We start from the raw sequence: 14768 nt of genomic DNA on the forward strand, positions 1-14768 counted from the left end.
CACAGCATTGTTCTAATTCTCCTTAATATGAAAAAATGTTTTTCCATCTCCAGAAATACTATGAACAATACGATGGTTTTGTGATCCTTCATGGCACGGATACAATGGCATATACAGCTTCGGCTTTATCCTTCATGTGTGAGAACCTGGGTAAAACCATTGTTCTGACAGGATCTCAGGTAAACCTTAATTTTAGGCTGAGGTCAAAATTTTAGGCATTTTTGTTTTAGTGTGTCTGTATGTAAATTGCATAGTGTATTGATTAACGCTATATGGTTTAGACTTGCAGGAGCAGATTCTCAGCTGGTATGAACTGTCACTTGTCATTGATTTCGACAGAGCTATGGCAGTTCACACCAGCTGAGGATCTGCTCACAGGTTTTTTATTGTTAGTGATTCTAGAAACGTAAGAATTGCCGTATTAAATAAGACTAGTAGTGGTTCTAGTCCGGTTGCCAACAGTGGCCAGTACTGGATGCTTCTGAGGAAGGTGCAACAAATCCTATAGTGGGCTATTGTGTAATAACCTCTTTATATAGGAAACAGCTGCCTAAAACCAGGCTGTGAATGGTTTGTTTAAGCCCAGGAGCACGGAGGCTTATATTCCTTTATAAATTGTTATCCTGTCCTGGGTGGTTGTGAGTGGATTATTTTTGCATCTGAATGTAGCAGTTGCCTATCTCTTTGTTGGGGGGGCAATGAACTTAATTTCTTCAATATTCTTTGTCCCCATTTTGAACCCTTTTATGATTGCCAAAACAGGATGCATGTGCTTCCTTGGCCACGGTGTATTTAACATGGGATAGGAGTGGGATGGCTTATGCCCAACTTCATAGTTGTCATGCTTCCTTTAATTTATTAATCTCCATCAGCCTGGTGATTGGGCCTTACCACGTTGTGTCTGAGGCTGACTTTTTATTTTGTGCCAGTGTGCATTTTACACCTGCTGTTTTGCCAGAATGGCCACTGCTGTTTATTTAAACACAAAAGTGCAACTCCTAGTCTTAAAAGTGTCTTGAAAAATGGCATTGTGAGATTTCATCTTTTATCTCCCAGTAACTTCCACATCAAATGTGGTCTGTTTGCAAATAAAAATAGCTCTGAAAAATGAACTTGAGATCTGAGAAACATTCATTTTCCCAAGTAATAAAGGCCCAGGTCATATTATGCTTTTATTGACACAATAGGTAAGCAGGCAGCAAGTTATGATTATCACTCCTGATTGACTAAGAATTATGCACATCCTATTATTTTGTTACCCTGTCTTCTCAGCCTACTTGTTTGTTTCATCCATCTGTTATGTTTTTTTCTTTTTAGACTGTAAGCTCTTTGGGTCAGGGGTTATCCTTTCCTCTATGGTTGTACAGTGCCTAGCACAATTGGACCCCAGCCTGATTGACATCTAGGCACTATCATAATTTAATTAAATAACAATAATTGTGTATTCCTCTTGCTATCTCTGGTTTTGTGCAGGAGAGGCAGTGTAGTCTAGTGTCTAAAGCACTGGACTGGGACTCTGAAAACCTAGATTTTATTCCCAGCTGTGCTACTAATCTACTAGGTGACCTTGGGCAAATCATGTCATCTCTGTGCCTCAGTTTCTCCATCTGTAAAAAAAAAAAGGATAATGATACTTACTTCCTTTATAAAGTGCTTTGAGAAATTCTGATGAAATGTGCTATATAAGATCTGAGTGTTATTTATTACATGATTGACTTTGTACTTGGGACTTAGTAAAGAATTTGGATGATAAAGAAGGAATAGAAGGCAGGTCACTGTCTCTAGATTGTGTGGGGTCCGTAGGGCCAGCTATAGTGTTTGCTTTATAAAACAAAACATTAAGGGTTTTACTTTCATTTTTTGCTGTATTGTGTTCATGGTATATGAACCAGCAGTAGAGCATGCAATCTTAACTTTTGCATTGTTTAAAGGAGCTCAGACTCCTTTAAACATGGGGATGATTTTGCTAATAAAGATTCATTCTAAAAAGGCTTAGAAGTCCTCATCCTTTAAGTAACCACACTAGGTCTCTAGTCTGTCCTAGTCTGTCAATAACAAACTACCTGTTTACCTTTTATATCCAGCCAGGAAGGGTAGGGCAAATTATATCCTCAGATGATGCTATGGGTAACTCTGAATGAAGTGAGGCTGTTGTTTATCTTGCTCTCGGTACACTTTTCTCCCTCATGCTTCCTCACTGAAGAATTGAGTACACACGTTTTCTGTTCTCGATAATGTTGCTAACCTGGCTTTCACTTCTAAAAGAAAATATGCAGTAGCTTAGTAAGACCAGAATAATTTCTTTAATGAGATGTTTCTTTAAATATAGCTATTACAATAAGAGGAAAAATGTGAAAAAGCCAATGATATATTTTATGAAAAAATTCTGTTTTACATTCAGAGGGAGCAATTCCACCATCTGCTTTTGTCTAAAATAGTTAGATTGGATGAAGAAGTAAATCTTATTCACCGTAAATGATATAATGGGAGATTGCCTTGATTGTTAGCTTCTAAAATCATTCTGGGAGCTTCTAAACAAGGTTTGAAATCTAGAAGTCTCTGTTCACTGGTTGAGCCTCAGTCAGGGGGCGGGGCTATCAAGAAGGCCAGGGCTTTATAAACCAGTGAGCAAGCAACCAAGGAGCTTTGTGAACAGGGACTGCTAACAGGGAGTTTTGAGAGGGAGTTGGGAAGGGGAATGAGAAGGGGGCAAGGTACACGTACCCTCTTTAAAACTTTTAAACTAAACTATAATCAAAACTTCTTGATTTAAACAAAAACCCTATCATTAACCTAGGTAACTGTAGGAGAAAATGCAGGCAGAAGCCCAGCAGCAGAGTGGGGGCTATCCTGTTTATTGCGTTCAGTGGACCATGTATGATTACCTGCCCTGTGGGCAGGTGGTATGTGTGCATTCGGTGCAAGGAGCTCCTGGCCTTCAGAGACCATGTATGGGCTTTGGAGGCCAGAGTGGCGGAACTGGAGGAGCTAAGGGAGGCAGAGAGGTATGTTGATGAGGCTTTCTAGGACAGTGTAGATTTGTCCCACCTGCAGTCAGACAGCCCCTGCGCTGTTAAGGAGGATGAAAGGCCCAGAGAAGGAGAGCAGTCAACGGGAACAGAGGGAAACCTTCTCATAGTTGGGACATCCTCTCTCACTGAAGTTACCTCTCTGGGGAAGGGAACTCCAGTTATTAGGAAAAGGCAGGTGTTAGTAATGGGAGATTTGATCATTAGAAACATAGATAGCTGGGTTTGTGATGACTGGTAGAACCATATGGTGACTTGCCTGCCTGATGCGAAGGTTGCGGATCTCTAGAGGCATCTAGATAGACTTATGTGAAGTGCTGGGGAGGAGCCGGTGGTTGTGGTACATACAGGTACCAATGATGTAGGGAAGAGTAGGAGAGACATCCTGGAGGCCAAATTTAGGCTGCTAGGAAAGAGACTGAAATCCAGGACCTCTATGGTGGCATTCTCAGAAATGCTACCAGTTCCACGCGCAGGGCCAGATAGGCAGGCAGAACTTCAGAGTCTCAATGCGTGGATGAGACAATGGTGTAGACAGGAGGGGGATTTATTAGGAACTGGGGAAACTTTTAGGATGGGGGAGCCTATACAGGAAGGATGGGCTCCACCTAAATGAAAGTGGATCCAGACTGCTGGCACTTAACATTAAAAAGGCAGATTTAAATTAAGAGATGGGGGAAGCTGATTGCTGCAGAGGCGCACATGGATCAGACAGAAACTTCTCTTAGAGGAGAATCTATTGATAGAGATTCTCTAGGTTTTAGTCAGGAGAAGGGGATGAAAGAGGATAAAGTATGGGCCAGATCAGATGAGAAACATTCTCATAAGGAATCTGACACATCAGAAAAGGGCAGACAAATAAACAGTGACATGTTTTTAAAGTGCTTGTACACAAATGCTAGAAGTCTAAATAATAAGATGGGTGAACTAGAGTTCCTCCTGTTAAAGGAGGCTATTGATATAATAGGCATCACAGAAACCTGGTGGAGTGAGGACAATCAGTGGGACACAATCATTCTGGGGTACAAAATATATCGGAAGGACAGAACAGGTCATGCCCGGGGGGGGGGCAGTGGCACTATATGTGAAAGAAAATGTAGAATCAAATGAAATAAAAATCTTAAATGAATCCACATGTTCTATAGAATCTCTATGAATAGAATATAACAGTAGGGATCTATTATCGACCAACTGACCAGGACAGTGATAGTGACGATGAAATGCTAAGGGAGATTAGAGAGGCTATCAAAATAAAAAACTAAATAATAGTGGGGGATTTCAATTATCCCCATAGTGACTGGGTACATGTCACCTCAGGACAAAATGCAGAGACAAAATTTCTTGATACTTTAAATGACTGCTTCTTGGAGCAGTTGGTACAGGAACCCACAAGGAGAGAGGCAACTCTCGATCTAGTCCTGAGTGGAGTGCAGGATCTGGTCCAAGAGGTAACTATAACAGGACCGCTTGGAAATAGTGACCATAATATAATAACATTTAACATTCCTGTGGTGGGCAGAACACCTCAACAGCCCAACTGTTGCATGTGGCATTTAATTTCAGAAAGGGGAACTATGCAAAAATGAGGAGGTTAGTTAAACAGAAATTAAAAGGTAACAGATTGTCAGAGCCAGAAGAGTACCCAGAAGTCACCTACTACAGGACAGGCCCAACAAAGAAAACAACAGAACGCCACTAGCCATCACCTTCAGCCCCCAACTAAAACCTCTCCAACGCATCATCAAGGATCTACAACCTATCCTGAAGGACGACCCATCATTCCACACAATGATGGACTACAAGCCGTCAGGAACAGTATCCCCGATACTGTCACGGCTAACCTGGTGGCTGAACTTTGTGACTTTGTCCTCACCCATAACTATTTCACATTTAGTGACAATGTATACCTTCAAATCAGCGGCACTGCGATGGGTACCCGCATGGCCCCACAGTATGCCAACATTTTTATGGCTGACTTAGAACAACGCTTCCTCAGCTCTCGTCCCCTAATGCCCCTACTCTACTTGCGCTACATTGATGACATCTTCATCATCTGGACCCATGGAAAAGAAGCTCTTGAGGAATTCCACCATGATTTCAACAATTTCCATCCCACCATCAACCTCAGCCTGGACCAGTCCACACAAGAGATCCACTTCCTGGACACTACGGTGCTAATGAGCGATGGTCACATAAACACCACCCTATACCAGAAACCTACTGACCGCTATTCCTACCTACATGCCTCTAGCTTTCATCCAGATCACACCATACGATCCATTGTCTACAGCCAAGCGCTACGATATAACCGCATTTGCTCCAACCCCTCAGACAGAGACAAACACCTACAACTACAATACCCACCTGCTGAAGTGAAGAAACAGATTGACAGAGCCAGAAGAGTACCCAGAAGTCACCTACTACAGGACAGGCACAACAAAGAAAATAACACAACGCCACTAGCCATCACCTTCAGCCCCCAACTAAAACCTCTCCAACGCATCATCAAGGATCTACAACCTATCCTGAAGGACGAGCCATCGCTCTCACAGATCTTGGGAGACAGACCAGTCCTTGCTTACAGACAGCCCCCCAATCTGAAGCAAATACTCACCAGCAACCACACACCACACAACAGAACCACTAACCCAGGAACCTATCCTTGCAACAAAGCCCGTTGCCAACTCTGTCCACATATCTATTCAGGGGATACCATCATAGGGCCTAATCACATCAGCCACACTATCAGAGGCTCGTTCACCTGCGCATCTACCAATGTGATATATGCCATCATGTGCCAGCAATGCCCCTCTGCCATGTACATTGGCCAAACTGGACAGTCTCTACGTAAAAGAATGAATGGACACAAATCAGACGTCAAGAATTATAACATTCAAAAACCAGTTGGAGAACACTTCAATCTCTCTGGTCACTCGATCACAGACCTAAGAGTGGCTATACTTCAACAAAAAAGCTTCAAAAACAGACTCCAAGGAGAGACTGCTGAATTGGAATTAATTTGCAAACTGGATACAATTAACTTAGGCTTGAATAGAGACTGGGAATGGATGAGTCATTACACAAAGTAAAACTCTTTCCCCATGGTATTTCTCCCTCCCACCCCACCCCCCACTGTTCCTCTGATATTCTTGTTAACTGCTGGAATTAGCCTACCTGCTTGTCACCATGAAAGGTTTTCCTCCTTCCCCCCCCTGCTGTTGGTGATGGCTTATCTTAAGTGATCACTCTCCTTACAGTGTGTATGATAAACCCATTGTTTCATGTTCTCTGTGTGTGTGTATATAAATCTCTCCTCTGTTTTTTCCACCAAATGCATCCGATGAAGTGAGCTGTAGCTCACGAAAGCTTATGCTCTAATAAATTTGTTAGTCTCTAAGGTGCCACAAGTACTCCTTTTCTTTTTATGATAAACCCATTGTTTCATGTTCTCTGTTTGTGTGTATATAAATCTCTCCTCTGTTTTTTCCACCAAATGCATCCGATGAAGTGAGCTGTAGCTCACGAAAGCTTATGCTCTAATAAATTTGTTAGTCTCTAAGGTGCCACAAGTACTCCTTTTCTAGTAACTAGAGTGAAATCCTTGCAAGCTGCATGGACACTTTTCAAAGACACCATAATAGAGGCTCAACTTAAATGTATACCCCAAATTAAAAAACACAGTAAAAGAACTAAGAAAAAGCCACCATGGCTTAACAACCATGTAAAAGAAGCAGTGAGAGATAAAAAGGCATCTTTTAAAAAGTGGGAAGTCAAATCCTAGTGAGCTAAATAGAAAGGAGCATAAATACTGCCAAATTAAATGTAAAAATGTAATAAGAAAAGCCAAAAAGGAGTTTGAAGAACAGCTAGCCAAAAACTCAAAAGGTAATAACAAAATGTTTAAGTACATCAGAAGCAGGAAGCCTGCTAAACAACCAGTGCGGCCCCTGAACGATTAAGATACAAAAGGAGCACTTAAAGATAATAAAGTCATCGTGGAGAAACTAAATGAATTCTTTGCTTCAGTCTTCACAGCTGAGGATGTTAGAGAGATTCCCAAACCTAAACCGTCTTTTGTAGGTGACAAATCTGAGGAATTGTCACAGATTGAAGTGTCACAAGAGGAGGTTTTGGATTAATTGAGAAACTTAATAGTAACAAGTCACCGGAACTAGATGGCATTCACCCAAGAGTTCTGAAAGAACTCAAATATGAAATTGTGGAACTGTTAACTATGGTTTGTAACCTGTCCTTTAAATCAGCTACTGTACCAAATGACTGGAAGATAGCTAATGTAATGCCAATATTTAAGAAGGGCTCTAGAGGTGATCCTGGCAATTACAGACTAGTAAGACTAATGTCAGTACTGGGCAAATTAGGTGAGACAATAGTAAAGAATAAAATTGTCAGACACATAGAAAAACATAAATTGTTGTGCAAAAGTCAACATGGCTTCTGTAAGGGGAGATCATGTCTTACTAATCTATTAGAGTTCTTTGGGGGGGGTCAACAAACATGTGGACAAGGGGGATCCAGTGAACATAGTGTACTTAGATTTCCAGAAAGCCTTTGACAAGGTCCCTCACTAAAGGCTCTTATGTAAATTAAGTTGTCATGGAATAAGAGGGAAGATCCTTTCATGGTTGAGAACTGGTTAAAAGACAGGGAACAAAGGGTAGGAATAAATGATAAATTTTCAGAATGGAGAGGGATAATTAGTGGTGTTCCCCAAGGGTCAGTCCTAGGACCAATCCTATTCAACGTATTCACAAATGATCTGGAGGAAGGGGTAAACAGTGATGTGGCAAAGTTTGCAGATGATACTAAACTGCTCAAGATAGTTAAGACCAAAGCAGACTATGAAGAACTTCAAAAAGATCTCACAAAACTAAGTGATTGGGCAACAAAATGGCAAAAGAAATTGAATGAGGATAAATGTAAAGTAATGCACATTGGAAAAAATAACCCCAACTATACATATAATATGATGGGGGCTAATTTAGCTACAACTAATCAGGAGAAAGATCTTGGAGTCATCGTGGATAGTTCACTGAAGATGTCCACACAGTGTTCAGTGGCAGTCAAAAAAGCAAATGGGATATTGGGAATCATTAAAAAAAGGGATAGTGAATAAGACTGAGAATATCTTATTGCCCTTATATAAATCCATGGTACGCCCACATCTTGAATACTGCGTACAGATATGGTCCCCTCATCTCAAAAAAGATATACTGGCATTAGAAAAGGTTCAGAAAAGAGCAACTAAAATGATTAGAGGTTTGGAATGGGTCCCATATGAGGAGAGATTAAAGAGGCTAGGACTTTTCAGCTTGGAAAAGAGGAGACTAAGGGGGGATATGATAGAGGTATATAAAATCATAAGTGGTGTGGAGAAAGTGAATAAGAAAAAGTTATTTACTTGTTCTCATAATATAAGAACTAGGGGCCACCAAATGAAATTAATGGGTAGGAGGTTTAAAACAAATGAAAGGAAGTTCTTCTTCAATTAGCGCACAGTCAACCTATGGAACTCCTTGCCTGAGGAGTTTGTGAAGGCTAAGACTATAACAGGGTTTAAAAGCGAACTGGATATATTCATGGAGGTTAAGTCCACTAATGGCTATTAGCCAGGATGGATAAGGAATGGTGTCCCTAGCCTCTGTTTGTCAGAGGGTGGAGATGGATTTCAGGAGAGAGATCACTAGATCATTATCTGTTAGGTTCACTCCCTTTGGGGCACCTGGCATTGGCCACTGTTGGTAGACAGGACACTGGGCTGGACTTTGGTCTGATCCAGTATGGCCTTTCTTATGTTACATAAATTATTCTTGTATTTATACTGGTTGTATTGCATGAACTGGAATCTCTTATGCCGTTTATGTATAAGAAACGGGGTGTAATTTCACTCTCTTCTTTTTAGGTCCCCATATATGAATTGCGGAATGATGGTCGAGCCAACCTACTAGGGGCGCTGCTGATCGCTGGACAGTTTGTAATTCCTGAGGTCTGTTTCCCTAACATCAGAATTTGCTTTCCTGAACCTAGTGAAACCAAATGTTTATACTTTTAAAATATATCTGTTAACCAACAAGGAATGTGCATTGATAATTAAAGGAACCCTGTCAAGGTTAACAGGCCCCTATCTGACACAGTGCACCCACTGTTGTCAGGCTTAACTTACCAGTATGTTCCTAATATATTGTATGGACTTGTCGTGTCTCTGACATACTGGCTGCGGTAGACTTGAAATCAAAGATTTTCATTTGCACATTGTGCTTGGTAATGGCAACAAGTAGTAGAGTGGTGGAGGTGGGAATAGTTAAAATTGAAGAGAAGTTTAGTACTGGTGAAATGTAGAGAATTTCTGTCTCTGTGGAGACTGTAGTGCCAGTTATATTAATAAAGGACATCACACTCGGCAGCTGTGGAAGCTTCCCCACACTGCCTCACTAATATGCCTGAAATCTGACCAGCAGAACCCACCCATAAAGCTGAGAAAGAGAGTAGTACCATTTTCACCCTCATTCAGTCTGTCTCTGTTCTGACACTGCCAGTTTCATGTGGGTTAAGACCAGCAGCTTACTGACCAAGATTTTCCAAAGTGACTAGTAATTTTCAGTGCCATAATTTTTATTGAGTTCAGCTTGAGACAGTTTTGAAAGGGACTGACTTTTCACTAAGCATGGAGTTGCCTGATGCCTTATAGGCATCTTTAAGTTGGGCAACCAAAAATGAATGCATCCAAAACCACTAGTCCCTTTGGAAAATCTTGACCATTTTCTGTAGGCCACCAAAAAGCCATTGGACTCTGATTTTCAAATGCTTATGACAGCTCTTTAAAAGTCCTCTCTTTTCTTTTCACCTACCTCCACTTAAAGTTGAGCAAAAAATCCCAAAGAAACAATCTTCACTGTCTTTCCTAGATTTTGCCTGCTCTTATGAGGGAATTATGTAACTAGTTAACTTTTAACTTTTTATGAGTTAAAGAACAATCCATAAAGTGACAGACATGCCAGTTTTTAAAAAAAAATTGTGTCAGAATTGTAAATCTGCAAATTTTTAAGTAATTCTCATTACTTTAAAGATTTAGAAAACATTTTAAAAGGGGCAGACAACAGTACCTGCTTATATTTTTAATTCCTGGCTTCTACACAGACATGTTTCTTTATTTTTCTTGTAGGTGTGCCTGTATTTTTATCATAAACTGTACAGGGGAAATAGGGTGACTAAGGTGGATGCTGGGAGTTTCAATGCCTTTTCCTCACCTAACCTGCCTCCACTTGCAAATGCAGAGGTTGATATTACAAGTAAGCAATTTCATCGTTTAAGCCCTGTAATTTATGACGCATGCAAAAGCGCACTACCTTCCTCAAGAGCTGTTTCAGGATTTGATCAGTACTTACACAATTGAGACACATTTTCTTAAGTATGGATGTGATTTAAAAGTGTTGTGTTATGCTTTCTGTGTCTTGACACTGCTCCATGTGCCCTAGAAGCCGTTAAAATGATAGTTGTATAAGATATAAGAATCCGCGATTAAACAGCAGGTAGATTTTGTACAGTACTCTATTATACATAGACATGGCTGGATTGATTCTTACCAAATATCCAGATTCTTGGGAAGGAAGCATTTTGGGAATATGCCCTTCTGCCACGAAAATGCTTGGTCTGGGGATAAAATAAGGTAGGGAAAAATGAAAAAACAAAGTGGTTTAATCACTTTAATGATTACACTGGATCCTGAAATAAGGCACAGCAGGTGGGGCAGCATCTGTACAGTTTCTGACGGATCATTCATACACTTTGGTTCATAGTCATTTGGTAAGGCGCTTTATTAGGTGCTTCAGAAACTAAGATCCTTTTAAATCAGAAGGACGCTGTTAATGTTGTTAGGTCTAAAATTTGATCTTTCTTCCTAATTTATTTAGATGTTAGGCAATCTGGATGTGTGTTCCTGGTTTTTTTTGTTTGTTTTTGTTTTTTAATTATTAAAAAAATACACAAGGATTTCAGTATCAGTATGCAAAGTTACTGTCATAAATGATTGTGTATATGTGAGGGATGAAGTTCCTTTGTGGTGAAGAAACTTATTTAAAACGTCAAGGTGTCAAGGGGTTGCTAAAAACCTTGACTAAAATATGTCATACTCTGAAAATTATTTGTTAGTGCCGGTGTCTAGTTATTTAAAAAAATATATCTGGGGGGTAGAAGTGGTGCAGGGGATGGATGCACTAACCTTTCACTTCCTTCCCTCATTTCTGAGTTAAGTTTCAGGCTAGTCCCTAGTGGATGTCTACCTAACTTGAAAAACCCTCTCCTGTTAGTGTTGTTGAAAAGACTGGTACTGTGACCAAAACATTAGATTAGAATTTGGAAGATCTGAGTTCTATTCCTGGCTGTGCCACAGGCTTCCTGAGTAACCTTAACAGGTCACTTAACTTCTCTGTCCTCAGTTTTCCCCAGTTGAAAATTTAAGCTAATAATACTTCTCTACCTCAGAATGCTCTTGTAAGGATAATTCCATTAATGTTTGTACAGATACTATGATGATGAGCACTGTTAAAAAAAATCCTAACTATAATGTATTTTAATTTTTTCAAATAATTGACAGTCCATTCAGCCACATTCCAAGATTGGAATAGTAGGTTTGTACCTCTCAGAACTGAGGTGCATCTTGTGAGATTCCCCACAACTAACTGCCTTCAGAACATCTGGGAGGTAAAGGGAATCTCTTTCTTACTATTGCTATTTAGTTAAAATTAACTCAGGCAAATAAATGACTTGTGCAGTTAAGGAAAAAATACTGCTATTTAATGTATTAGGTTAACTAGAACACTTTCCTTCGTACTATTTCTGCATACTAGGATGAGTTGTCTTGAATTTTTCTCTGAATTTTTATAAACTGGGACAAATGACATTATAAATATTCAGGTTTCTGAATTATCAATAATGGAATCAAACTTTATGGAAATTCTTTCTTGGGTTCAAATGATCTGCTTTATAAGTACCCATTTTTGTAGTAAAAAAACGATAAAGCTATCAGTTACTTTTCCTGGCCATAATGTCCCATTACATTTTAAGCAGAACTCCCCCATTGAAATCAATCGGGAGTTTTTCTTAAAAATTGATGGCATGAATTGCCCCATTTTTACTATTTGTTTCAATTTATTGCACTGTTAGTGTAGTGTCACTTGTCCAAAGTGGAAGTGTCAGTACTGAATGATTGTTTCATTTTGGAAAAACATAGTTCACAGAATACAGACAGTAACTATAACTAGTGCAGCTTTACTCTGTCTAAAATAAATTGTTTGAAACATGGTTATTTTCCCTGAGTGCACTCTTAGAATCCTCATGAGAAGCTCTTGTGGAGAAAAGGAACCATTTGGGGCTTTTAAAAACAAAACAAACCAACCCAGCTATTTTTAACCTTTTAAATTGCTTTTGTACGTTGTCTTCCTTCACTTTTTTCAGACAAATCCATTTCTTTTGCTGCTTCAGTCTGCTGCCAATCTGCTCTCAGTTCCAGAAGAAGATATAGGCAGTCTACAGAGACTTTCCTCTGAGAATGCAGCTCCACAGGTCTACAAACTGGGAGACAGGCTGGGCTTGGAAGGTGTGAGAGAGAGATTAGGAGGAGCTGATTATCTGTTTCCAGCAAGAGAAGGAAGGTGGGAGTATAATGAGACCAGAGCCAATTATGACTGATTAATTAGTGCAGAAGGACGAGGTGGAGAGATACTGCTGGCGGTTAGAGAGCTATGGTATGCTATATCTGTCTCGGCACCAAAGAGTGAGGCAGAATAGAGAAGGTTAGTCTGCACTCTGCATCTGCAGCAGCCTCTTCGCCTCCAGTTGCTCCTCTTGTTTTTCCCCCCATTGGTCCATGCTCCCACTGATCAGTCCTTGTGGTTGGTTTCTGACTTCATCAGTCCTCTCTTCCTCTTTTTGGTCAATATTTAGAAGTTTCCTGTGGCTTTGTCAGCACCTTCTTTCAGTCGCTCCCATTGTCCATCTCTGGACCCACTGGCTATATCAACTTCCCCAAAGTTTTGGCTCTGGTGAGCTTGATACTTATAGGCAGCAGTAAAAAGATTCCAGAGTGCTGTTCATGTGAACAAGCCTCAGGAAGCTCCCATGAAATACTTACTTTAAGCTCCTCATGCAGCATAGAACAAAAAGCATTGGAATACATTAAAAATATATTTGTAATATTTTCAGTGATCAAGAATAGACCTTGACTCCAGTGGTGCCTTACAGATTTGAACGGGACAGTCAAAAAAGAAGCCCAGGCTAGTTACTAAGTACAGTGTATAAGGACACAGTCTCTGTGCATTTCATAACTTATTTCTCACTTCAGCTACTCTATATTGCCTGAAAGTATCAAACTAAATTATGCTGCTTTATTTTACCTAGTTTTTCTCAATCACACATGCATGTGGTTTATTAGCATAGGGATTTTGAGTGCTGAGGTTGTCATCATTGTGGTTTGGTTTTGTTTGTTAAAGAAACATTGAAAGATTTATTCAGGAAAAATCAAGTACATAAAAAAATTGCTTGGATTTTGTAGATAGATACAATAGATAAATACAATAGGGAAAGTTGAGAGGATACACACTATCAACCTTAATAGCATCACTAATGTAAAAGAGAGAGGATGATTAGTTATCATTGGCCAGGTTACTGCGGTATTAGGCAATTCCGGTTGTATATAGTAAAAAGCCCAAGTCATTTATTTATTCATATTATCAAGGTAAATGCCAGCTCTATACACTGATATTTTTTTTTCTTACAAATACAGACATGTTTATTGTTGTAATGAATATTTAGTTGGGATAGACTCATTTCAAAAGGTGTGTATCAATTATCAGAAAAAGGCGGCTGTATTTTTAGTCTTGCTTTCCACCTTTAAGAACCATCCATAAGTTGGTTTGTGCTCTCCATCCATTGGCTGTCACTCTCATTTCTAATGAACACTGGTGTAGCTTATATAATGGTATGACTTGCCTGTCACTTTGCAGAGAAGGGTGAGAAGAAAGTGCTGCTGTTTGACTGGAGCTTTCAATCATTAAAAGCTGTATTTCTTGTTTGATTTCATAACTGAGTTCAGTCACCACACCTTAGGGAGGTGTCACTTTTAAAGCTACTGTACTTCTATAATAAATGAGTTTAAACCTGTATTGTGGCTTATGTGTATGTGTTGCCTAACAAAAGTTTGCTGCTTTATAGAATGTGTTGTATTAGTTTGATTTCTTTCCCTCTGTCCTGATGTATGGTCTTGTCTTTATTAGATTAGACCGAAAGAGACAAGACTTTCACCATCTGATACTTCTGTAAAGGGAAAAGAGGTTTTCACTTACCTTCCAGGACCTATGACCCTGGAACCTTCCACATTCTTACTCCTTTCTATTCAGTAATTCTAAACCTTTCAAGTGAACAACATCCTCAGTACAGACATTGTGACATCCTATCTCGGATATCTCAGATATTACACCTTGTGGGATATAAAACACAAATTTAAAGTCTGCACAATATACTAAACCAACCTCTTCATATTTCTACTGGATTGTATGGTAATGATGGTGTCATAGTCTGGTTTGTGCTGAGGCTTAACAGTGGAACAGAAGCTAGCCAGACTTTTGGACACCACCCCTCTTCTGTCCCCCAACCTCTCCTCCAAAAACGGTTTAGCATACATTTATGTATGAAGGTCAAAACTTTCAAACTTGGCTGCTTAAAATT

At 39.8% G+C, this 14768-nt stretch overlaps 1 protein-coding gene across 1 annotated transcript in view; it reads left to right on the top strand.

Annotated features, from left to right (window-relative positions):
- Nucleotides 1–14768, top strand: part of ASPG (asparaginase) — a 75431-nt gene that overhangs the window by 20406 nt on the left and 40257 nt on the right. Inside the window, exons 4-6 of the mRNA XM_038406175.2 lie at nt 54–179; nt 8950–9033; nt 10210–10336. Of these exons, the coding sequence (XP_038262103.1) occupies nt 54–179; nt 8950–9033; nt 10210–10336 (337 nt within the window). The remainder of the gene's footprint in view (nt 1–53; nt 180–8949; nt 9034–10209; nt 10337–14768) is intronic.

Source organism: Dermochelys coriacea, chromosome 6 (genome assembly GCF_009764565.3).
Source record: "Dermochelys coriacea isolate rDerCor1 chromosome 6, rDerCor1.pri.v4, whole genome shotgun sequence".
NCBI lineage: Eukaryota > Metazoa > Chordata > Testudines > Dermochelyidae > Dermochelys > Dermochelys coriacea.